This window comes from Glycine soja, chromosome 10, assembly GCF_004193775.1.
Source record: "Glycine soja cultivar W05 chromosome 10, ASM419377v2, whole genome shotgun sequence".
NCBI lineage: Eukaryota > Viridiplantae > Streptophyta > Magnoliopsida > Fabales > Fabaceae > Glycine > Glycine soja.
The window spans coordinates 33882805-33909310 of NC_041011.1; the positions used below are offsets into that span (position 1 = coordinate 33882805).

A 26506-nucleotide genomic window follows, 5' to 3' on the forward strand; every position below is an offset into this window, starting at 1 on the left:
ATACTATATTTAATATGTAATAACTAAATAATTCATAATTTCCAAAAAAAAATTCACTATAAGGACTACAATAAAAACTATCAAAAACTATACTGAACAACTAATTTAACATATTAATACTTCAAATAAATACAAATTTTGCACCTAAATAATTTAATTTTTTACTTACATTATATATAATTTGTAATAAATAAATAATTCAAAATTTTAAAAAAATACTATAAAGACTAAAAAATAAACAATAAAAAACTATAACATATTAATAATTAAAATATATATAAATTTTTGGTAATTTAAAAATAAATATAAAATAAATTCAAACCTTTACGGATGAAGTACATTCGTATAAAGCATACGGATGTAGTTCATCCGTATGCTTTATATGGATGTACTTCATCCGTAAGCTTTAAATTCCAACCTTACGGATGTAGTTCATCCGTATAAGACATACGGATGAACTACATTTGTAGGTATAAATTTAAACTTACGGATGTAGTTCATTCGTATAAATCATACGAATGAACTACATTCATATGCTTTATATGGATGAAGTAAATCTATATGTTGTAATTCTTACTTACAGATGTACTTCATTCGTATATCATTTACGTATTTACTTCATTCGTATGTACAAAATAACAGATCTACTACAACACTAGTTATTCAAAAAAGCCAAAAAATGTATACCTCCGTCGAAAAAAACACAACACCAATAACACTTTCACCTCCACGGAACTATTAACTCTCTCAACAATTACAAAACGACCACCAACCACAGAAATCACACAACAATCACAAAACCAAGCCTTTAACACAAATAAAACAGCACTACTTGTCCCATTTTAAAGAAAAACAGGCAAAGCCAATTTTGCCATTTTAAAAATGTGTTAGGTGCACCTAGCAACCCGATCAAAATCCTCCGAGGACCAAAGACCACCTTCAGACCAAGGCTGTTATGCACGATGGAATTAAATGACCGACGACGAAAATGCTGTTGCCAAGTGGTATGAGTGAATTGAAATAGTTAATTCTAAAAGTTGTGGGGCCTGCAGAAAAATTCACTCTTCACAAAAATCTCCTTAAACAGTAATAATGGATTATTTGTCCTTAAAAATCAACTTTTTATGCTTAAAATTTTATTTTTTTCCTTGAAAATAAATCAATTGTGTTTTAATTTAATTCTCTTCCTATTTTATCCATACCAAACAACTTTATAATATTATTTTTTATTCTATTTCTCACATTTTCTTTTAATCAAACAACACAACAAATCAATTTACTTCTACTTTATTTCTCTTTCTCTAAAATATCACTTTTCTATCTTTTCTATTTCTATGATGATGTGTAAAATTGGACCGCAAACAAAGTCAAAGTCAATTTATAGAGCGAGCAAATAAATGAAATCTTTGGTTACGTGGAAGATTCCATAATAATAATAATAAAATATGGTCCACAGAAATTATAAAGGGAGCCTGTAGTCCTGCTTATTATGAACTGATTCTAGTAGCTAAATAAATTTAGAAAAAATTAAGAAAAATAACGACTGTTACTGAGTTATTTCAAATGAAGAGATATCTAACTATCACTCAATTTATTCATTACAAACGAAACGTATCATCCGAATCCAATGCACCTAAGCTTTGCAATTAGGAAGGAAAGCTAAAACAACTTGAAAAGTACACATTTTTCCATCCAATCAACAAAAAATGCATATGGAACTTACAATTATTGGTCGAATGTAGGACCAATTGTTTCATAGTCTGCTTAATAATTGCTATCTATATCATATGGAAGTTGCGTTGCAATTTGCAAAATGAGACAATTTTCTCTCAACTAAGAACTTTATATTACTGTATGGATACTTTGTGGATTCGGCGCATGTAAAGTAAGGAGTACACTTTGAAAGGAAAACTTGAGTCATAACTACAGATTTTTTTTTTCTCAATTAAAATATTAACACTGCACACAGTCCAAGCATGTGGAATATTTGTCGAAGTCAAGAGAAACATTAAGAGATCCCTTCGGTGTATCCTGGAAGTCAAGTCTAAGTGTGATGACTGGCAAGTATTTCGATGCTTATGTTAGTGAATTTAAGAAATAACAAAAATGAATGTATATTTGATTCTGAAGCATACAACAAAGTTAATCTAAAGGGAACAAGTGAAGTCCTTGATGATAAATCGATAATTCTAAGGCAATCAAGTGAAAGAAAGAATGAACATTACTTGTTAAACACATTATAAGGATAGAAATTCACGCATACGAACAGGCCTTTTTACTGCATTAGTAAAGCCCTGCAAAGCAATGAATAAGTCACAATTAGCATTCTGTTCTCGTGTAATTAAAAAGGGACTTTTTTTTTTTGGTAAAAATGTATGAATAGATACAAAAATAACTATTTCAACTCAGGTGATCAATTACTAGACTCGTCTTATTTTCAGGCAAACTTCTCATAGCACCAAGTGTTGATATGTGAAACAATAAGCAGCAGTGGTAAAATTTGTATCAGTTACAAACAAGTTCAAAATTGTGCTCTAAATCATTGTTTTAAAATTTGTTGGATCGGACTGTTCAAACCAACCTGACCCCATTCTGATCCAGGGCCAACCTTAAAACCACTCACAAATGGTTCAACCACCCAAAATCAGAGACTCAGACAAGTTTTGAAAACAAAACAAAAGATGGTTGGATTATCCGTGACACTAAATTTGGGACTTAATTTGGTCAAACATGAAGAGTGAAGAATATTCTTTACCGTAGATCTTAAGACTAAACTACCTTAAAAAAGAGCAGCATAACAAACAAGATTGGTTGTAAATGCAAATACAATTCTATTTGGAAAATTGCCATATTTATTAGTGAGAGCATAATAGAACACCAATTGCACACATTGCAGCAATACACTTGCCGTCCCAGAGACAAAAGTCTCCTATAGAGTATTCTCTATCCACAAATTGCAAAAGACTTTTACTCTTTTTAATTACACAACTATCTATCAAATATATACTCCTAATATCCAACTACCAGCGATTATTTTCTATGCATAACTGCCATCATGCAGTTTCTAATACAGAACTGCTCTCTAATAGATTTGGTATCCGATATATACTCCTAAATCCTAACAATCATCTTACGCAGAACTGCAATCTAATAGAATTACTATTAGAGAACCAGTTGTTTTCTATGACATGTAATCCTAATAATTAAATACCTCCAATCCGTTCAGAGCATGACTTTTTAATATAGCATATGCTCTACAAATGGATGCGTACAACATTTCCAGATTGCAATGAACAGCAAGAAAATCATGCAAGTAAAATTTACTAATATAGCATCATCACTACCAAAGGTAATAATTAACGTATCAATGAATCAACTATTGCTATTAACTTAAATCATTTCTCCATTTTGCTTAAAAGTAGTGAAACTACATGCAATGATTTTGCAAAAATGTTTCTGTTAACATATCCAACGCCTTGAATTAATGCCTTTAAGTTCACAACAATGTATTCTTATTAATTAAATGCAATTACATTTTATTTTTCTGTCAAGTGCCAAATAAAATAAAGAAACTTCCATTTTCATTCATTACTAAAAAGAAATGCAGTGTACCTCGTTATATTTAAAAAGTATAGGGTATCGATCTTTGTCCAAGGTAGCTTCTTCTGGTAGAGATCTGTCATTACTTTGTAAACCCTTAACATTTACTTTTTTAAACCTGTCCTCGAAGCAAACAAAGATCAGCTGGAGTAAATGATGACTACATAATGATAATCATTCAGTAAGGCATGCTAGCCATCCATAAATCCAATAGTACAACAAAACTAACCAATATAAATCAATGGACACCATTAATCCTATTATACCCAAGTCACCAGAATTTTTTTTAATTAATAGTAATCAGTTAAAGGGGAGGTTTTCATTTTTTATCCATGAAGCATGGTATCTTTGCCAGATTGTATCAAAGTCTAAATAAAATTCAAAGAAAAAAAGAAATACCTAAAAATAATTTTGATCCAGATTTGATGTCTAACAAAATCAATATTTTTACCATCATGTAGAGAGAAGACCGGTAGACTCTGTAGTGAGGAGAGTAGACCAGATGGAGAGAAGGCAAACAATTCGAGGCAGAGGAAGACCCAAAAAGACTATAAGAGAGGTTATCAAGAAGGATCTCGAACTTAATGATTTGGATAGAAGTATGGTACTTGATAGAACATTATGGCGGAAGTTGATCCATGTAGCCGACCCCACCTAGTGGGATAAGGCGTTGTTGTTGTTGTTGTTGTAAACATTTAGTGATACATTGTAAATATCTGGAATATAAAATAACTCGTTCTCATACTAAATCTGGCAAGATATAGGTAAAATGTTGGATAACTGGTATGGCAGATTAGACGAAAGAGATTTTATTTCACTGAAACTTCTTGGATCAAGGACTTTTGAGTGCATGATCTCTCCTAATCAATCAATTACAACTCCAAAAACTTCTTTAATTTTTCTATTTATAACAACTTTAACCAACTAACTTCCCAAAGAAGCTTCACCCAGTTAAAGACCCACTTGCATTGAGCCATTTTCTGTTTCTCCTAGTATACACATTCTTAATAGGAGGTGTAAGACATTATTTCATTATGTACATCAAACTTGAATTAATATATGCTGGGAATACTTTTTAGAGACAGAAATCATTTCCATGCAAGGTATAAATGCCAGGAAATGTCTAAACCTGCTATGGAAATTTATTAAGGAAGGCCTGTGACTCAGCTAGATTTAATTTTAATGGATCTATTTGTTTAAACTTATTTGTTTAAAAAACACATTTTTGAATAAAATAAGCAGTTTTCTACATTTCTGGTGTGTTTGTTTAAACTGTTTTTGCTTAAAAAAGTGTTTTTTTTTTGTTTTTTTAAGAAGCAAATCATATCTGCTTCTTAAAAAACCACTTTAAAAAATACTTTTTACTTTTTTTAATTTTGAACAAACGGGAAATTCCAATTTCATGACACTTAATTAATTTTTCTAAATTAGAAGCTATAATAATACATGGATTGGTTAGCAGATATGATTCTCATATATCAATATTCGCTTTAGAAGTAACAGATGACACAAAAAAGTAGTTTTACTGTGTTATGATAGCGATTTACAAGGGACATAGAAATCACTGAGGAAGAATCACCTGTCAAAGAAACTTGAGGAAGTTCTGGATGGTTTTTTCACATTTCCCATGTTTAGTAGTTTCCCACAGTCTGCTGCAATTGAACTTTTATCGGAATTCAAGTTTGGTGAAACAGCTGTGGGATTAGCATTTAATTGCTGTGATAAAACATTAGCCTGATTTTCATTAGTTTTCATATCAACTGCAGTTGCATGATTGGTATTGGCTAATGGGATGTTGTTAGTTCCAGTTTCAATAACTTCATGCCCTCCATTTGTGAAGGCCCCAGTTTTGTCATTACTAACTTGTAAAATCTTATGCTTTTCAACCTGTGTACAAAAATGGAACAGATATAAAAGTGAAAAAAATGGATACAGACATCCCTAAAGCAATTGCCAAATTTTAAATGAATCAATTTGAAGGAAAAAGTTATTCGAGAATTAAGCCATTCATGATAACGTGAATAAAAAACAATGTAAGGTTTTACCAAGGTCTACAAGCAATCTCAAGAATGGAATTATAATTATAATAAGATTAAAAGATTACTGCTATAATATTAAAAAAAAATGAAAGATATAAATAAGCCTTATGGAGCCAGATAGTTATATTTGACATTTAAATTTCATTTTCATTCTTTCAAACTTGAACTTATAAACAAAACTAATTGTTAACCTTTCAGACACAAAAGCAAATATTATATGAAGACAGCAGTGAGAATGCTAGCGATGAGTATAATCATTGGTCAACAAACATTTATTTATTTATAAGTAATAAGTTATGCTACTAGTAAAGAGGTGAGACAAAGGAGAAGGTCTGAATATCCTCCTTAAATAGAGAAGCAAGAGAAAAATATGTAAAAGACATCAAAGTTAATGAAGTCTCACCTCATGTACCAAAACCTGCTTCATAGCTACAGAAAGCACATTATGGTTTGAAGTATAATCCTGCACAAATGTAGACAACAGAATAGATATCAAAATCTGGCTGAGATTCATATACTTCCACGATAGAAATAGGATTAATGATCCAAAGTCCAAACCTTGAAATTTATAAAGTCGCTGATAGGAGGAACAAGAGACAGTGCCAAGCCATCAGCTACTTCACACCTCTGGGTTTGAGGCAGCATATCTGATTTCACAGTTTTATACGTTATAGTGTATGATACCATTGTGCTAACTAATTGAGCAAGATCATTCTTCTCCTTATCTGATAGTAATTGAAATGCTACCTAAAGATAAAAGAAACCACATCAAAAAAGAGGGAAAAAACCTAGTGTAACCAGAGCTGAGCCAAGCTAATATGAGCAATGAAAGATTAGCTTAAGCTCAACTTAGCTATCAGACTACCGAGTTATTTACGAGGAACATCAGATTAAAAATCATAATCAAATTGAAGCTAAATGGTCCTGATACAGAGAAAATTTATTGATGAAAACAAGGTAAAAAAAAGAAATGAGAAGAGCTGTAGATAAATAAAAATAGAATTAAAGAAAGAACATAGCAATGCAGGATCTTCATATATAAATTTAAAAAACTGACTCAGTACTGCTGTTGCAAGACTGTGAAATGAGATTGGGGGTTTATAGGTTCTAGGGATTAAAGCAAACTGGACTAAAGTTTTGTTCAAACTGAATTAAATAATAAACTAAAGGAAAAAAGAGGCATTCTTTATCATGATACTTTCTTTCGCCTAATCATCTCAACCAATAATTTATCAAACAAGAACAGTGCGTCACAAACACAAAATTGAACATCAAATAACACAGGATCTGCAATTATATCTGCTCGAGCAATTATAGAGGAGGAAAACAAGGAGACAAAATTGATTAGATATATTCATAACAAACAGAATTAGTACATCAGAATTAGTACATCACCGGTCTTATAGTTGGTGGGGACAGAATATGTAATAATGGAGAAATTAAGTCTTCAACAAAGGAACTAGCTGATAAGTTCCTTGCAATATACGGTGGGATTTTGTGGTGCCAGGTATTCAAAATGTCCATCTTTTCCATCATCATTGTACGATATCTGAAGATTTTTATACAATACAGCATTAAGAAATTTTGTTTGGTAAGAAAAATACATTTTACAATTTATGCTAAGCCTACTAGCACAATAACAAGATATACCTCTGATGTGACTTTGGCCACTCAATGGTTGGTTTCTGAACTTGAGATACAATATGATGTACAGTAATTGCTACTAGGGGCAAATATACTGATGAAAGGAAAGATAGAGAAACAACAGTGATATTTAACTTGTTAAAAGTATTAAAGTAGGTAAATTATCTTCTTAGTGTTCTTACCATAAAGGGGCAACTGTTGTGTATGCATTATATATTGATGCATTAGATCATAAACTCCCAGATTGTTGAAGCACTCAACCTTCAAACAGGTAACAAAATTCTCAATGATTCAAAAGAATCAGTGAGTGAATCCCAGGAAATAAGTGAGATGTGATAAATGCTTACAGTTTTCTGCATCACTGGGTCATGATAATTGAGCCGCAAAACATTTTCATGAATCCCATCCAGAATCAAGTTACTATCACCACTGCACATTAATATTCCCATTTTACCAAGAAGAAATATTTGAACATAAGATGGAGAAATGAGAAAAACAGTAAAATATGGCCTACCGGTTTGACACAAGGGAGTACAAGGAGTCAAATTCAAAGGACTTGCCTCTATGAGATTTTCTTTCAATCTTTTTTGTTCGTCTCTTATGGAATATCTACACAAAGAATATCACTCAATGCTAAAGATGGTAAATTTTAAGTAGTACTTTTAGACAATTACTGGCTAGGAAATAAACAAATTTAAAAGAGTAGTGTATATTACTTCTTTCCAGATGTCTAGAACATTCTTTGACATGTCCTTCTGGCCAACAACTTGAGAACCAATATCAAACTGTGCACAAGTAAAGCAGGTGAATATTAATCCAGCATCTAATGAACAAAACACATTTTCTTCATTCAAGCAAAATATACTCCAAATTTTGAAGTGAAGGGCCATAAAGTCAACAAAAATATTGTGATATCAATTATATGGCCAGGAGCTTTCTAATAGGTTTCTGATATATATACGAAATGTTGCCAGGAGCTTTCTGGCAAAAAAAACTAGCAAACTGTTACCAGACTAACAGTTAGTCCCTGTATTAAGGTTGCGAATTCACAAGAACATGTGGAATGAAGTCACACTCGAAACAATGAAAGCAAATCGACACATTGTGGCCAAATTTATGCTACACCTCACACTGAACATACATTCTCCCACCACGGGCTACAGAATGCCCTGCAATGTGGCCACTACGGCCTCTATTGAAACCTCCACGACCACCAAAAGGCTGGTAATCGAGATTTGATGACCCCGAGTGAAGCGGTTAGGCAAAATGTGCTTGGGGAGGATTGTAAGAGGATGAGATAAGGAAGATTCTGAACAATATACCAATGTCGCTGCCTTCTTTCTGAACTTTCTAAGATAAGCTTTGTGTGCAAGAAGCAAGGTGTTGTAAATATCATTGAATACTGATATTTATTTTTCTTGATATAATCTCTTATTTCCTTGTTTAGGTTAGTTGCTTACCTGTAAAAAGGGAGATTAGAGATTTTACTATTCACACAACTAATTCACAAACGTCCTTTTCTTCAAAATTGTATTAGAGCTCCTAATCTTGGGAGCTATTTCCACTGCTTGATATCAGCATGCCTCTGTTCACTCCCCTTGTCATTGCTGCCTTCGGGAGCCGTGGTTGTACCAGGAGGAGTGCCTTTCCTCCACTGGTTAGACACCAGAAGAATTGGGGCAGATCTCCACCCCACACGCCACCCTAATACCTAGCATGTGTAGGCCACTCTTTGGCACTAGCACAGAACAGCTCGTCAGTGTCTCCTCTGACTATCCCAGGGGTCAATTTGGCCAAATCCAGTGTTGTGCACTCTAGATCTACAACACCACTCTTTCCCATTTTTACAGCATTTTTCTTATGCTAGTGGGCTCTTAATCATGGCTGAGGAATAAGTTACCACCTTGGGTCCTAATGACCTTCCAAATTTGGGGGTTTTTTACCAACTTGACGGTCACAACTATATCTACAATGGGCACAATACATTCTTACCACTCCCAAAAGGCATATGAAGTTGAGCCATATTGAAAGGGGAGGTCCAAAGTTTGAGGCTAGGGATGATGAAGACTCTCTTATCATAAACCTAGCTATGGCACTTTGGTTCACAAAATAAGCTGTAATTGCATGTTTTATCCCTCCATTCGTGAAATGCAGGGGAATCTTAATGAGACATACTCCATGAAGAAGGACTTTACTACCTACTATGAAATTGAAAGCAAGATTCAGTACCATGCAAGGAACCCTCTCAATAACTAACTACTATGGAACCCTAAATGGACTATGGATCAAGTTAGACCATCTTAGAATTTTGCTATCGGACTAGCTCAACCCTAAAAAACCTATTTATAAGGTGAGGACTGCCCAAGCTTTATAAGCTCTATTTAGACCATATCTCTAGTTGATGTGGGGAAAACATCCCCTATGAGGCTGCAATTAAGGCAGCCCCCAAAGAGGTCACAACTAAGACAGGCTAGAGCTGACAGCAATTAAGGTAGCATTCCAACAGGAGAGGACTACCTAAGTTTTACTGATGTGTTACCTCTATTTACAAAGCATTTTATCCATAAGCTTCAGGCCATGGCTTTTAACCAAACGTGACAAGTTGCTTTCACCCCCTCCCTTAATTTATTGTAGTTGATTCCCAAAATATTATAGTGTAATGTTGTGATAGCTGCTTTGTGGGATTTGGGTAATTGTTTAATGACTCCTTATAACTTTCTTTAACATCCAACATTCTTAAGCATGAACTTCCTAGGATTGTTATGCTGAACCCGGGCTGATTGGTAATTGCATGAAGCTTCCATCAAGCCACTCAAGAAAGCATCATGCACAGTTGTTGGATATTGCCTACTTGTGGCCTCACAAGCAAAGAACAATTGATCCCTATATTTTCTTTCTTTTTGAAGGCAAAATGTATATTATATTAATGAGATAAACAGAACAGTACAAGTGGTACTGAAAAAAAAGAAAATACAAAGCACCTCTGGTGCTGCCTCCCAAAGATACAACCCAAGCTAACCCATCAGAAAATCAAAACCACCTAGATTAACCAAATTGATCCTTTATATTAGAGGACCAATGATTAAAGCTAGTGTTGAACCCTTTCTCCCTAGCTTTTAGCCAAGACCAAGCTGAAAACATAGCCTCTTCCATGACTTTCGAGGAGTCAAATTGTTTTCCTTGAAATATGAAGTTATTCCTATGTTGCCAAATAGTAGTAGTTAGGGCCACCCACCACCCATACCATCTGCTATGGTTTCCATTAGCTCCGAATCCTTCACAAAACTGTGCTAAATGACTTGCTGGGATAATTGGGAGAGGTCCTACAGCCTGTAACCATGACATTGATTCCCACCATAGGGGCAGTGTCATTTGACAATTAAAGAAAAGGTGACCCACTTCCTCCTGTACTTGACCACATAGAGGGCATCCAGTATCTTGGATAGTGACATTTCTTCTTACTAGGTTACCCTTAGTAGGTAATCTGTCCTTGAGGAGCCTCCAAGTGAAGATTGTTGCCCTTGGGGGGATTTTCATCTTCCATATTGATTTGAAAATTCTGACATCTGAGGCTAAGGCATTAGTAGTCAGCATTAATCTATATGCTGAACTGGTAGAATATACTCCTGTAGGTTCAGCTTTCCACACCATGGTATCCTTGACATATCTCTGAATAGAGATAGAGGTAATATCCTCCATAAAACTCACTGCCAAAGCATTTTCGTGGTCAAATAAATTCCTCCTCCAGTTGAGATCCCACCTCCATCCATCTGCAGAGAAATATCCCATCTGTGAAATGGTATTGTGTTTTTGCCTGTTGATCAGAAAAAGAGGGCTATATTTCTGCTGTAGGGTGCAGTCATCCCCTAGCCAATGATCTGTCCAGAAATGAATTCTGTCCCCCCCACCAATCTTCCAAGCCAAATTTTGAGGAAATAGGCTCTGTCCAGAAGTATGGTAGATCTTCCTCAGGTCCCTCCACCATTGAGAGTATCCCCTTTTATCTCTGCCCGACTGAAACTCGTCCCAACCTCCATATTTAGATTTAATGACCCTAACCCATAGTTGCTGCTGGTCAGAAGCTAAAGCTCATATCCATTTACCCAACAAAGCTTCATTAAATTTAGATATTTCTTTAATCCCCAAACCACCTTCCTCCTTAGGTAAGCAAATAACTTCCCATTTTACCCAGGGAATTTTCTTGTAGTCCTTGTCTCCCCCCCACAGAAAATTTCTTTGCAATGTTACCAATCTATGAGCTACCTTTTGAGGGATCTTGAAAAAGGAAAGCAAATATATTGGTAAAGCATTGGGCACCGAATTAATTAAAGTCACCTTCCCTGCCATGGAAATATTCTTCTGTGCCCACTTAGATAACTTGGATTCATATTTACTAATCAACGGCTCCCAAACCAAGTTGCTTGAAGGTTTAGCCCCAACCGGAATACCCAAATAGCGAAAGGGGGTTTGCAGCTGCCTACAATTCAGAATTTGAGCAGCTTGGTTTACCCAATTGACTCTACCACCTATAATCCCAAATTGGCTTTTTGCATAATTAATCTTCAGCCCTGAGACCAATTCAAATCCCCTAAGCATAGCCTTCAAGACAGCTACATTCTCCCAAACAGCCTCTCCCACAAATACTGTGTCATCTGCATATTGCAGAATATTAATGGGTTCCTTTTTCTTTCCAGTCATATAGCTTCTATATAAATTCTTCTGGACTGCTTCCCTCATCAATCCTGTGATGCCTTCTGCAACTATATTAAAGAGTAAGGGAGCTAAAGGGTCCCCTTGCCTCAAGCCTCTAGTAGGAGCAAATTCCTTTGTAGGACTGCCATTCATAAGAATTGAAATGCTTGCTGAATTGAGACAGGTAGAAATCCAGTGTCTCCATATGGGACAGAAACCCATTCTTTGCAGCATGTAATCCAAAAAAGCCCATGAGACTGAATCATAGGCCTTTTCAAAGTCCACCTTGAAGACCATAGCTGGCCTTTTGCTTCTAGAAGCTTCCTCAATCACCTCATTAAGGACTAGTATGCCATGCAGAATGTGTCTATTTTTTATGAAAGCTGACTGCCTCTCATCAATAAGACCAGATACCACTTTTCTCAACCTGTTTGCTAAAAGCTTAGCTATCACCTTGTACATACAGCCAATCAAGGAGATTGGTTTGTAATCATCAAATGACTGGGGATGTTTAATTTTGGGAATTAGAGCTACAAAAGAAGCATTACTGCCTCTAGGGAAGCTGCCATGCACATGGAATTCATCTACAAACCTTCTGAAATCAGTTTTAAATATATCCCAAAATTCTTTAATGAATTTGAAGTTGAAGCCATCAGGACCAGGACACTTGTCCCCATCACAGCTCCACACTGCCTCTTTGATCTCCAAATCCGAAAAAGGAACCACCAAAAACTCTCTCTGCTCCTGATTTAATGAGGAGAATTGCACTCCATCAAGAGTGGGTCTACAAGACTGCTGTTCAGAGAATCTATTAAGGAAAAAATTAACAGCCTCCTTCTTAACATCAATAGGGTTCTGAATCCACTCTCCCTGAATGAGAATTCCTTGAAGACCGTTATAATGTCTTCTGAAATTGATGACTTTATGGAAATAAGCTGAGTTGTTGTCCCCTTCTTTTAGCCATTTATCTCTAGATTTCTGCCTTAATAAAGACTCATAAGCTGTTGAGGCCTCCCACAATTGTTGCTGTAATTCTTTCTTAGCCTTTATCTCATCAACAGATAAGCTTCTATTAGATGCTAAATCCTCCGCTTCATTGAGCTTCTTCTTTATATTGTGGATCCCCTTATCATTTATGAACCCATAGTCTTTACTCCACTGCCTGATGGCCTCTTTCAAGAACTTGAGCTTATTTTTGAGCACAACCCCCCCCCCCCCCCCATCCCCCCTGCTGAGCATTGTTCCAAGCCTCCCGCACTAATCTTTGGTAACCCTTTTGATGTATCCACCAGTCAGCCACCCTAAAAGGTTTAGGGCCCCAGTCCAGCACCTTAGTTTGTAATATGGTTGGACAATGATCAGAAAAGTCCCTTGGTAAGATATGTTGACAACTATCAGGCCATATAGACATCCATTGGTCTGAAACCAAGAATCTATCAAGCCTACTCTTAACACTTCCATTAGGTCTAATCCAGGTGAAGCTTCTGCCTATACACTTAATCTCCTGAAACTCCATATCCGATATCCATTGATTGAAATCAGAGATACCCAAGGGATCAACAATCCGATTAGAGGAACTAACTCTTTCATTTTGGCTTCTAATACTGTTAAAATCCCCTAAAAAGCACCAAACACCAGGGGAATTAGAAGCTCAGATCTGTTTCAAATCCTCCCAAAGAGCTCTCTTCCCAGCAAGGTCACAGGGAGCATAAACATTCACTAGGAACATCCTCTGGTTGCTTGTAGTCCACCTTCCTTCAAGCATAAGGAAACATCTACCTTTCACCCGCCTTTCCACCTCATAAACAGAATTATTCCATAAACATAATAGCCCCCCAGCAGCCTGTACAGAAGGTACATAGTCCCAAGATGCATAGGAATCACCCCAAATGGCCTGACATATTTCTTTGTTAAAGCACTCTTTTTTAGTTTCTTGGATACAGACAATATCCACCTTATGTTTTGAAATGGTCCTTCTAATAGCTGACCATTTTATCCCCCTCCCCAAGCCTCTGGAATTGTAAGAAAGAATGATCATAATATCTGCTTTTTTATTCCCATCTCAACTGCTTTCATAATGTCTCTGTTATCCATATCCAGCAAGGTTTCCTTGATCTCCTTATCATCTCCCCCGTGAGTGAGGCCCAGTTCTCTTACTAAATCAAGCTCCTGTTCAGTTTTATCTCCTTGAATTGCAGGTATGCCATCTGCTCCTGGAACCACATCTAAAACCGCCTCTGGTCCATGGAAATATTGGGCCTTTCCATGACTTAACAGCACCTCCTTTCTTATTACATATACCTTTGTGGCTAACTTAATTGGGCCCTTTAACTTCTGGCCCATATCCCCTATGTCTTCGTTTAAAACATGTTGACCAGAAGTAAAGTTGACTCCACATTTCTTCAGATTAAGGTTGTCAGCCCTATGTGGGTATTGTTTCTCAAAAAGCCGAACCTCGTCCCTATCTCCTTCTGTATCAATGTCTGAAATTTCTCTTTTCTCCTTATAATTCTGTCCTGTCCTCCCCTCTTGTCTTAGTTCATTTTTCTGTGATGAACCTGCTATATTCGTGCTAGCCCAGCTTTGTCTATCTCCTTCATTAATGAAAGATTTACCACTCTGGATAATGTGACCGTTGTGGAGTTCGGAATCCACACCACACGCTACTCTTGGGTATCCCCCGCCGTTGACCACCTTGGATTGGTCCACGTCATCCGCGTCAGTGTTGGACCGGTCCGAAGGGGAACGACCAAGGGATTTTACCCATTGGTCACGGCGCGATCTGGAAGGACGTTGTTTGGGCGAACAAGAGTTGTTCCAGTGTTTAGGAACGTCGGCATCCACGTCATCAAAAACGGCGTCACTGTCGTCGTTGCCGGAGTCGCACCCAGGAGTGCCGTCGGTGCGAGTTGCTGGAGTGTTTGGTTGTGTCGACATTGGTGATGGAGGGAACCAGCTACTATTATGGTAGCTTTTCAGTTTGTCGCCCATGGTAGTCATGTCCTCCACGACAGTAAGTTCATACTCCTCCCCATCAATGGTGGCCTGTATATTCTCCTGGAAGCCCAATCTCCGATTTGTCCGGACAAGAGTTCGAGCTACATCCATCCTTTTCCGTTCCTCCACATATTCATCAACCTCCACCATCTCACCGATAAGCTCCATCACCTTCTTCATAAATTCAGGTTTCCACACGCTTGGCGGGAGACCTTGTAGCAGGACCCATGTGAGTCTATGCTCTGGTCTGATAGCCGGCGACCATTTCTGAAGCTCTGTTATGGGTGTAGATCCATTCTTCAGTTCTTCATTAATCAGTTTGTTCGCGTTGGATTCGTCCAGTCCAGGGAGGATAATCCAGTCATCACCCCAATAGCAAGGGTTAATATCGCGATCAAACACCCACCTTAACTCCTCTTCCAGCTTTTCGAACATCCCCCTATTCTTCAATCTCCCTACCCAAGCCTTCTCCAACCATTGACGTTCCTCCTTGGTTGATTTTAGTACCACCGACCTCGGTTTTTCTTTTATAATACCCTGTGGATCTTCCTTCAGCAGATAAGAGCTTCCATGTCCTAGTGGCGCTTCCTTGACCACCTCCAGGTATGAACGTGCTCCACCATCGTGGCACCTCCAGGTATTTCCCAGCTGCTTCCCTTTGTTTTTCTCCTGACGACTCCCCAAATTCTGGAAGGACTCTTCATTTGGATGTATACGATACACCTTATCCCTGTCGAATTTTGGTCTATTGACAAACAGCTTCATTCCATCAATGAAGATGTTATTGTCCAGGTCACATTCCAGCCTCGTCTCATCCATCACCTCTTTGAATCGGACGAATCCAAATCTGTGTCCTTCCTTGTTTTTATATTTAGGAATAAAAACTTCCTTCACTCTGCCCCATTTCTGGAAAATCTTCCATAATTCATACTCGCTTGTACCGTCAGGGAATCTGGAAAAGTAAAACGTGGTAACATCTTCATGGTTTCTCCAGTATAAGTTTCTGTAACGTAGTTGCTTCCCACTTCCACCCGCTCTACTTCTTTTTCCTGCTGCGTTATTGTTTCTTCTCCGAGATACCTCTATCCAGTCACCAGAGTTGGTGGTCTTGTCATTGACATCCTCTTGTTCTGTGCTCCAGCTCACTGCAACATTCTTGTGATGACGGAAGCGTGTGACTCTGCTGTTCCATCTTGCAGCTACAGTGCAAGATTTCTTCCTAGCGTGCCTTGGTGAAGACACGCGATAATGGGAAGAATCTCTCCTCCCATTCTCCCTGTCACACAATCTCTCTCTGGTTCTCTGTCTTCCTACTCTCTCTCTCTCTATGCTCTCGTGGTTTCTCTGTCTCTCTCAAAGATTTTTCTCTCTGTCTTTGTCTTCTCTCTCTCTCTTTCTCTCTCTCTCTCTCATGGTGACAAGCAGCATTATTTTCTACCAGTATATCTTAATCATCATCAGATGAGTGCACACTAACATGAGGGTACAAACCATAAGAAAGGGGATCCCTAACCCATGTTCGTGTGCATTCATCTGGTGATATTATGATATACTTGCAAAAAAATCTGAGGAATCGACCATTCTTTGCTAATGAGGCCACAAGTAGGCAATATCCAACAACTGTGCACGATGCTTTCTTGAGTGGCAAGAGGGAAGCTTCATGCATTTATTGATCAGCCTGTGTTCAGCAAAACAATCCTAGGAAGTTCATTCTTAAGAATTTTGGACCAAACAATGATGTCCTGGTTGATTTATTCAAGAGGTCAGATTTGAATTTGGAAAATTTTTCATTTTTGATCCTTAATCAGAAAATCTGCAGTGAATGGGGCTTCTACAAGTCACTTCTAGTGATGTTGAAGAAAGTTACAAGCAGCTATTAAAAAACTACTCAAATCTCACAATTTCAATAGAGCTTATAAAGCTTAGGCAATCCTCACTGTACAACCCAATTTTTGGAGATGAGTTAGGTCATATGCTCAAACTTTGGTATCAGAGCCTATAGTATATATTAAAATAGGAGAAAACAAAGGGAAATTGAGTGAAAACCATGTCAGAGTAACAATCACAGCAGCTCCCAAAAAGACCGCAACTTAAGGTGGGATAGAGGTGACCGCAATTAAGGGAACTTTCCAACAGAAGATGACTGCCCAAGTTTTATTAATGTTTTACGTACATTATATAAAAAATTTGATCCCATAAGCTTCAAGCCAACAAATATGACAAACTATTTGTCATCCCTTCTCTAAATTTGTTGTAGTTGATGCACCTGTTCACGAGATATTATAGTGTAAAGCTGCAATGGCCACTTCGTGGGATTTGGGTAGTTTTTTCATAGCTCTCTGTAACTTTCTTCAACATCACCAAAAGTGACTTGAAGAAGCTCCATTGACTGTGGACTTTCTGCTGAAGGATCAAAAATGAAAAATAACTGAATGTATAAATGAGAACTCCGTTCCATGTTCAGACTTCAGACAGAAAATCAATTACACAATATACTAAAAATACTCTCAAATTCTCTTTCTGTTTTGTTTCATTTTCTCACTCAAACTACAACTCTAGTGTTGTGGATTCTCTACTCTCACTTCAAATCACCACTACAGTCGGAAGCCTAACTGTTATGTTAGAGCATCCCCCTTAAGAATTACGTGTCTCATCTTTTTCTTTCACAAAGGATAAGATCAAATGTATTATACCTGGATACTTCAATAATTGGAATTTGAAACTGTAAACTTCACAAACGGCAGAGTGCTAAAAGCCCAAATTCTATCACCCATGTTTTCTAACAATAGAGTAGTTCTAGGGGTTAAGTTATGAGATGCTTAGGAAAATTGAGATTTTATAAATAATCAACTTCATCCTATTCTAGAAATTTAGTAAATCTTAGCAGACAGAAACAAGATAATCACTCGCTAAAAAAATTAAAAAACCAACACATTTCCTTAGCTTTTTCAAATGTTTTCAAAGCAAGAAATTTGGAGTTGCCAGCCAATTGTACAAAAATATGTACAACACACAATCAAGCTGTATGAATTCACAAGTCTTAAAATGTTCTTCAGAATTTCTGGATCACATTAAAGTCTTACCACATTGAGTGCCTGTTTCTTCTTGAAGAGAAATTGGAGAGAGTTCAAGCATGATCTAATATCACATTCTGTAACGAAAGGGGAATAAAGAAAGAAAGCAAGAGAAAAATTAAATGATTGGAAAGATGATTTGGAGAATGTAAAAACAGCTTTACTTACACAAGGTGTCAAAACATCTAGACACACCACAAAATCAAGTATTAGACTTAAATGGATCAAGCATTCAAGATGTGACAAACACTATCATCATACTAGATAAAGATTAACCCTAGATTTTGAAATGAGAGGAAGTGGTAAGATCTCAATGCTGACATGGGAGTGGCAGAGAAGGTGGTTAGAATGGTAACCCATTATTAGGTCCAGACAAGGCACAACAAAAGGAATTGTTATAAACTGCAACATAAGCCTGCACAGACTTTTGGACAGCAGTCATGTAAGAGAATACCATTTCTCTTTATTTTGCATTGTGTATGTCTTTATTACTCTCAGCTGTTATTGTTGTAAGGCATTTATAACTGCCACAGCTGGCACTAGGTTTAACTGTAGCTTTTTGCACTATATATATAGCTACTGAACACAGAAGCTTAGCACCTTTTTGTAATTTTCTACAATTCAATAATAGAAAAAACTTTTATCAATTCTCTCTCTCTCTCTCTCTCTCTATATATATATATATATATATATATATATATTCAATAGTATTATTATTTTTATACAGATATATGCAATAGTATAGGGAGTGATATAGTTCTCTTGACACTTTTATCGACAACAGCGCCAAAAAATTGACGCGTAAAAATTGCACTTAAGGACAAGCGTACCTACACAACAGTAACAGTAGACCTAAAGTCCAAATGTCGTACCCTAGAGACTAGAGTTGGTTTCCAAACAAATATATTCTACAACTACAAGTAGTCCAAGCGAATCCTATTAAAAATGGTTTTGGCAAACAATCGTAGAAAAACAGTAAATGTGAGTAGACAAAATGAGTGAAAGATTTAACAAAAAAAGAGACCTAGGGTTGTGATTACAGATGCACCTTTTTCCCTAATTTTTATTTTAATTGAATATTCAGTATCCTAGCAACTGCTAATCATTCCTCTTAAATTGGCTAACAGACTTTGGTCATGTTCTATTAGTCGTCTTTCTTCTACTTTATTCCCTAGTTGTTCATGTAGGGTCTAATTTAGGTGAAAGGATAAACACAAAGAGGCTAATTAACTTACGCCAATCTGATTGAAATTTTCCCCCTCAACTTGAAGTCAAACACTAAAATGCATGGGTAACACCAAAATGATGTTAAAAATTTAATTTATTTGCACAACTTGCAAGGTACAAAATTCAAAAGGATAAGAAAAATCACCTGTATATTCTGCTAGAGCAGTGAGTGCAATTGCACTGGCTTTCATTCCCTCCTTGTTACATATATATGTCAGCCTACAAAGATCATTTATGTCTAAGGATGAATATATGAAACTAAATGAACAGAGAAGGTACTGCTAAACAATAATCAAATTATCAAATATGTAGTCCAGCAACAATGAGTACTAGTCCATAGAGTTCATAATTCATTCAAATTTATAATAACAACCTCAATCCATATCTTATTAATATAAGGCCTAGCAACTGTGTAGCTAATTTGTTAAGCTTCCAAAAGTTGTGACTCCCTCAGTTCTGAGCTTAGTGTTCCGTGCTATTATTCCAATCTGAAAGTACAAGTGGAGCTTTTGAGCACTTCTCTCTACTGAAAATATAGGCAACTACCGGCATGCTTTTTAAGGTTTGTTTGAATAGTAAAATCATAGATAGCTTAAGATTTGGGCATTATTTGGTATTATTAAGATATAATATTTTATCAAGTTGTTAGGATATTGTTATGGTTAAACCACTAGTTACTTGTAGTGCATCCAACATTAAGGGTACAAGAGTTAGTTCTAGAGACTGGCCTGCCAGTCTTGAGTTCCAAATGCTTTAGCCTTGTCTCCATCCCAAACCCTCATGTATTCCAGCCATTTTTCTGAGTTGTCTTATCTTTCCAGCAATGCTCATCTCTCTAACACCTCAGTCCTAAAACCAACCACCGGGCACATGGAAAAACTTAAGCAATGGCTAAACCAAGCAGCCCCACAAACTTAGCGTCAACCATCATTTGTTTCTTTTCCTCAAAGAAGTTCCCCCTTAGACTAAAAGCATCACCCTCAAGATGCCTTTCCGGTCATGATTTGTGGAGTTCATATCATAATTTTCTTTATTTAAAAGGTTTATTGTAACAAGCTTAAAGATTAGTAGGCTTTAGTTTGGGAGTGTTGGAAAATATGAAAAAATTCAATGATATATTCATTATATCTTGAGAAATTTAGAGCATCATAAATTATCTCTAAGAATTAATCCTTCATATCTGTATTTTCTCTTGGAATTTGATTTAGAATGGATACAATTAATTAAAATGTAACTATACATATTTTCTTTATTAAAGTCAAATAGTTCAAGTTAAAGTAATATATATACCATCAAATGAATCTGTTGTACATCCTATATTATGAAGTAAGTGTTGTATTAGCAGAACTTTTTCTTGCAATTCCAAATTCTGTCATTTTGCAATACCAGGAAAAAATTTGTCACCTTTTTCCAACTCTGTGCTCCCTCTAAACTAGTTCTTAATAACTATTCCTTTTTCATATTGTATACTACCAGAAAAAGGGATAATTGTCACTTTTTTCTAAAATTTAGGATATCCTTAATCCATACGCAATACACTAAAATGATATTTATTTTACAATGGAGTACTGTAGACTTTTTTTTTTTGAACGGCCAAAAGTATTTATATATTAGATATGAATAGTAGCAGAGCTACTACAAAGATATATATAGGATGCCATTTCCTGAGACTAGAAAACATAGACAACAAAATACAACCCCAACAAGTAAAACTACAAAACCCAGCCAACCATCCCACACTAGATAAAGGCAAGAGACATGGATGAGGACCATTGCTGAAAAGGAACAGCAAAGTCCTTCTCCCACCCCCTCAACCAAGACCAGGTGAGAAAGATTGCATTATCCACCAACTTAGAGATAACAAACGGTTGATTTTTAAAGATCATATCATTTCTAGAGTTCCAGATAGATACTGTTGCTGCTATCCACCAAATCTTCCACTTTCTATTAGAAGCCCTCGAAGCAGCCAAGGAGAAGTGTGGAGTGAAGTTGTCCCCAGGCCTACAATGCAAGACTCTGTCTTCCTTGACCCAAGAGTTGAACTCCCACCACAATGGCATAATTTTTTTGCATGTGAAAAAAAGGTGGGAGGCAGATTCAACTTGACTTTGGCAGAAGGTGCAGAGATCACTATCGATAACAACTTGCCTTCTAGTTAAATTTTCCTTTGTCGGTAACCTATCCCAAAGTAGTCTCCAAGCAAAGGATAGGGCTCTCGGAGGTACTTTGACTTCCCACAACTGTCTGAATCCACGATTTAGGTAGGCTGTTGGCTGATCACCTTTAATACAAAGGTATGCAGCGGTTGTAGTAAAGATTCCTTTTGGATCAGCACCCCACACCCAATGATCCTTCAAAGCTGCATTAGGGCTTAGAGCTGTGACCTGTTCAGTAAAGTCTGAGGCACTTCCTAGCTCATTGTCAAAAAGGTTTCTTCTCCATGAGAATTCCCACTGCCAACCTTCTTCTCCAAAGGACCCCATGCTTCCCACTAACTGAAATTTGTGAGATGATATTTGATACAATTCAGGGTATTTTTCTCTAAGAGTTATTCCATCACCCACCCAAGAGTCTTCCCAAAATAATATTTGATCGCCACTGCCCAATTTCCACTGGAACTGTTTTAAGACCTCAGCCATGCTGCTGTTATGCATTACAGACTTCAAATCAGACCACCAAAAGGAATGGGTCTGCTTGAGGGAGCCCTCTTCCAATCCTCTCCATCCGTTGTACTTTGAGATGAGAATTCTACTCCATAATTGGTCTGGTTGATGGAACATCAGCCACTTCCATTTGATAAGAAGGGCTCTGTTAAAAGCCTTGATAGCTTTGATTCCCAAGCCTCCTTTATCTCTAGGAGCACAGACTTGATCCCAAGCCACCCAAGCTATTTTTTTTCCTTCTGCACCTCCACCCCACAGAAAGTTTCTTTGGATTGAAGTTAGCCTCTTTATCACTGCTGAAGGGGCCCTGAAAAATGACATAAAACAGAGGCAAAGCTGTAAAGACAGAATTTATTAAAGTAGTTCTGCCTGCCATTGAGACTTTCCTCTGGTTCCATTTATTCAGCTTAGCCTCAAATTTTCTAATTATAGGATCCCACACAACCTTCCTTCTCAGGTTAACACCTATGGGCATCCCTAGATAGGTGAATGGAAGCTGCAGGGGGCCACAGTTCAGGTGTTCAGCTGCTGATCTGCACCACTACTGAGTTTGGCCAATGGCACCAAATTGACTCTTAGCAAAGTTAATTCTAAGGCCGGATACCATCTCATAGCTTCTGAGAATGGCCTTAATAACTGTGACATTGTCCATAGAGGGTTCCCCAAAGAATATAGTATCATCAGCAAATTGGAGTATATTGACTGGGATCTTTTTCTTTCCCACCATAAAGCTGTGATAGAGGTTTTTGGAAACAGCTTCCCTCATCATGCCTGTCAAACCTTCAGCAACTAGATCAAACAAAAAAGGAGCCAATGGATCCCCTTGTCTCAAACCTCTTTGAGGTTTAAATTCATCAGTAGGACTACCATTCACTAGTATGGATATTGATGCTGATGATAGACACCCTTTAATCCAGCCTATCCACTTTTTTTGAAATCCCATTCTTCTCATCATGTAAAAGAGGAAATGCCAAGACACAGAGTCGTATGCTTTTTCAAAATCGACTTTGAACAGCAAGCAAGGTCTCTTAGATCTCCTAGCCTCCTCCACAACCTCATTAGCAATTAAAACTCCATGAAGCAACTGTCTGCCCTTAACAAAGGCTGATTGCCTTTCATCTATGAGATGGTTCATAACCTTGCTAAGCCTAGTAGATAGTACTTTGGCAATAACTTTGTAGACACATCCTATTAGGGATATTGGTCTGAAGTCAGTAATTAGTTGTGGGTCCTTGATCTTGGGGATGAGAGCAATGAATGATGAGTTGAGGCCCTTGGGGAAGACTGCATTGACATGGAATTCTGAAAAGAACCTAAGGAACTCAGGTTTCCGTTCCCTCCAGAAATGCATAATGAAGCTGAAGTTTAGCCCATCAGGCCCTGAGCTTTTGTCACTACCACAAGCCCACACCGCACTAGTTATCTCCTCCTCTTTAAAAGGTTCCACCAGCATCTCACTCTGGATTGAAGACAAAGCATTGAAAGAGACCCAACCCTGCCTTTAAAATGCTGAAGAACTGCATCCTTAATGACTGTAGGATTATCAACCCAACCCCCATTAATTTGCATCCCCCTCAGAGCATTCCTCCTTCTACTTGAATTAATGATTTGGTGGAAGTAGGCAGTGTTACTATCTCCTTGTTTAAGCCACTTACACCTGGATTTCTGTCGCAGCATTGATTCATGAAGAATAGATTGCTCCCATAGTTCAGATTGGGCTTTCTTAAGCTCTTGGACCTGCTGATTAGTAGGTTGAGCTGTGAAGGAGTTCTCCAAATCATTCAGCTTATGCTGGATTAACTTCACCTTGTTGCCCTGATCTCCACAATTTTCTTTGCTCCAGATTTTCAACCTTTGTTTAATTTTCTGAAGTTTGCATTTCAAGGCATATCCCCCCCATCCCATAGGCTGGTTAGCAGACCAATAATCATTCACCACCTTATTGAATTCCTTATTGTGCAACCAAGCATTAAAAACCCTAAAAGGCTTAGGGCCCTAGTCAATAATTTTAGACTTCAACATGATAGGGCAATGATCTGAGTAGTTGGGGGTCTAGGTTCTCTTTTGTGGGTTGGGTTGCAGGTCTGGGTTCCTCCTTATGACACCCATCAGTTTTCGTCATTGGGCCTAAGACATTACTTAGCCCACCCCCTTTTGATTCTGCACTTCATTCATCCCCAAGAATTCAGCTGGGTAATTATTTTCCTTATTGCACCCTCCTTGAACCGCTATTGGGCCCTTAATGCAAGCTGGCCCATTTTGTTGTGGGATCTGCCCCAATAACGAGGGAGAGGGAGACTGCATGGCATATCTCTCTTCTTCCCCGATAAAGGCCTGACCATCAACTGCTTTCACTCCACCATTCAAATTGTTTCCCTCTGTGTGATTTATGCGCCTACAGTCATCCTGTAGGGTGTTGTGGGCAGTTTCCTCTTTGGTATAAGCAACTTCCTCTTGTGTTGCTGCAGAGCTGTCCCCTAGGTTGTGCTTACCCGAGGTAGAGCCCAGTAGATCACCTACCATGCTTTTTGACTTTTCCTGGTGTGCAACGTCAACCTGGCTATTGCCCAGAGGTCTACCATCGCCGCTGCGCACGTCAGTCCGTCCTTGTGCTCAATGGGTACCCGACGGAGACAATTTCCGATTGGGCAACTCCGGCGAGAAGGAGAAGTTAGTATCGGTGTCATCCACAGCATCGCCACCCTCCCCTTCATCATCGGATGTTATCATCTCCAACCACCCCTCAGATGGCAAGCTTCCTTTCTTGGTCAGCCTACCTTCAATACTTGTTTCTTCCACAATCCAAACGCTGTACTCGAGCTCCCCTACACGGACGATTACCTCCGACCTTATCGACGGCGGCAGCGGTGTCCTCACCAATAATCGAGCCCGGTCAAGACGCCGACAATCCTCTATGTCATCATCGGACTCGATAACGTCCCCGATAGCAGCCACCGCCCTCCTGAGATTTTTCATCTCCCATACCTGTAGACTTGCCCCCAAAAATAATGGGAACCAAAGAGTATTCAAGTACGTCAACTATTAGAAAGTAAATTAAGTAGGCATATATATTATAAGTAACCTTGAACCTATTCTAGATTTGTATGAAGTATGAACTATTTCAAGCTAATGATCACCTGTTTACCACACGACTAACCGTTGGTTGAACAAATATATGAACCCTGTCAAGGAGCAAAGTTTTTGTCAAGAAATCAAAATATATATAAATTCAGATCTACAAATAATAGAGGGATTGATGCAAACAAGAAAGGCAGGAATACTAGCTTGAGATAAAATTAGCATTTAAGGATAAAGGATCAAGTTGTAACATAAAGAAACCTCTCATATCTGAAATTCACTATACTAAAAGGAAAATACATCAAAAAACATTCCAAAGAGGAAAACAATCTTTTGACTAACAAATAAGCAATCTTCTAGCACTTTCCTAAACCATTTAGTAACCTAAATAACAAGCCAAAGGAGGAAGTAGCCCTTTAGGCGGTCAATTTATGTAAATTAGGAATTTGATTGACTCCCTTCATATTTACAATTTTAGCCTAATTACTCATTATAAATAACATGTGTGACTGCAAGACACACAGCACTCAGATATCTTTCTTTTCTATAATTACGATAAATAGTCAACAATCAAAATGCCGTCATGATTGCCCCAGTTTTCTCTTGCAAAAAGTAAACAAAAATAGCTCACTAATTGTTGGAACCAATATCAATAAACCAGAAAACATATACAAAAATTATACAAATAAAGGAATAAAAATTAAAGGAATAAATTCTTTTGGTGTCCTCCAATTTGAGACTGTTTCAAATGAATCCCTGATTGTAGCATTTGCAGTACAATAGAAAGATGCTAAACTCAAACCCCCATCGGAAAGACAATGGATTCATAAGATCTAATCGTCAATGCATCCTTTCATATTTTTCAGACAAAGGCTGGTAACAGTTTAACTTTCCTAATAATGGGAAGTATAAGTACGTATAAGGTGAGTTGGCTGATGGCAGTTGCTGGACGTAAGCATCCCCTGAGCCGAAGCCAAAACATAGTTGATAGAAGCAACAATCGAGAGTGGTGGGCATTGCCCACCTGCAGTGGGCACTAGTTGGCATTTTGGCAACATGAGGTGGATGGTGGTTACGAAAGAACTAGAACATGTAGACTTGAAATCAAGTTACAAAGGCTTGAGAAGAATAGAAAGTATGAGCATGAAGAAAATAGCTTCATCTCTATTATTTCATCTAAGCAAATATTCATTACATAGAAAGAAGGAAGTAAAAAAAAAAAAAAAGAAATAACAAAAAATATTCCCAAAATTTGCTAGGAATGAAACAAAAATAGAATAGTTAACAGTAATCCTTCCAATTAATACAATGACATGATTCTCTTAAAATTTAGGGTTTGATTTTCAACAGAAGTTTGTCATCAAAGTTTCTCAAATAGTGAGATAAGACTTCAATCGACTTTATTTTTAGCCGATATGGGACTTGAGTTTTTCCCAATACACCCCCTATCAGATTTAGAGAACTGAGAGAACAGAGAAAATAAGAGAAAGTA

At 37.4% G+C, this 26506-nt stretch overlaps 1 protein-coding gene across 3 annotated transcripts in view; it reads right to left on the bottom strand.

The window, feature by feature from the left end:
- Nucleotides 1-1669: 1669 nt before the first annotated feature.
- LOC114372090 (chromosome transmission fidelity protein 18 homolog) overlaps nt 1670-26506 on the bottom strand; it is a 52677-nt gene continuing 27840 nt past the window's right edge. The window contains exons 10-24 of one of the 3 annotated variants that reach the window (XM_028329487.1): nt 25074-25118; nt 19419-19492; nt 18056-18123; nt 8000-8068; nt 7798-7892; nt 7631-7712; nt 7466-7544; nt 7290-7377; nt 7035-7188; nt 6198-6386; nt 6043-6102; nt 5180-5487; nt 3613-3718; nt 2226-2294; nt 1670-2031 (exon numbers count right to left, since the gene is read on the bottom strand). In XM_028329487.1, the coding sequence (XP_028185288.1) occupies nt 2238-2294; nt 3613-3718; nt 5180-5487; nt 6043-6102; nt 6198-6386; nt 7035-7188; nt 7290-7377; nt 7466-7544; nt 7631-7712; nt 7798-7892; nt 8000-8068; nt 18056-18123; nt 19419-19492; nt 25074-25118 (1474 nt within the window). In that variant the 3' untranslated portion in view covers nt 1670-2031; nt 2226-2237. Of the gene's footprint in view, nt 2295-3612; nt 3719-5179; nt 5488-6042; nt 6103-6197; nt 6387-7034; nt 7189-7289; nt 7378-7465; nt 7545-7630; nt 7713-7797; nt 7893-7999; nt 8069-18055; nt 18124-19418; nt 19493-25073; nt 25119-26506 lie in introns of all 3 variants that reach the window. The other 2 variants (XM_028329485.1, XM_028329484.1) reach the window with 2 other exon arrangements.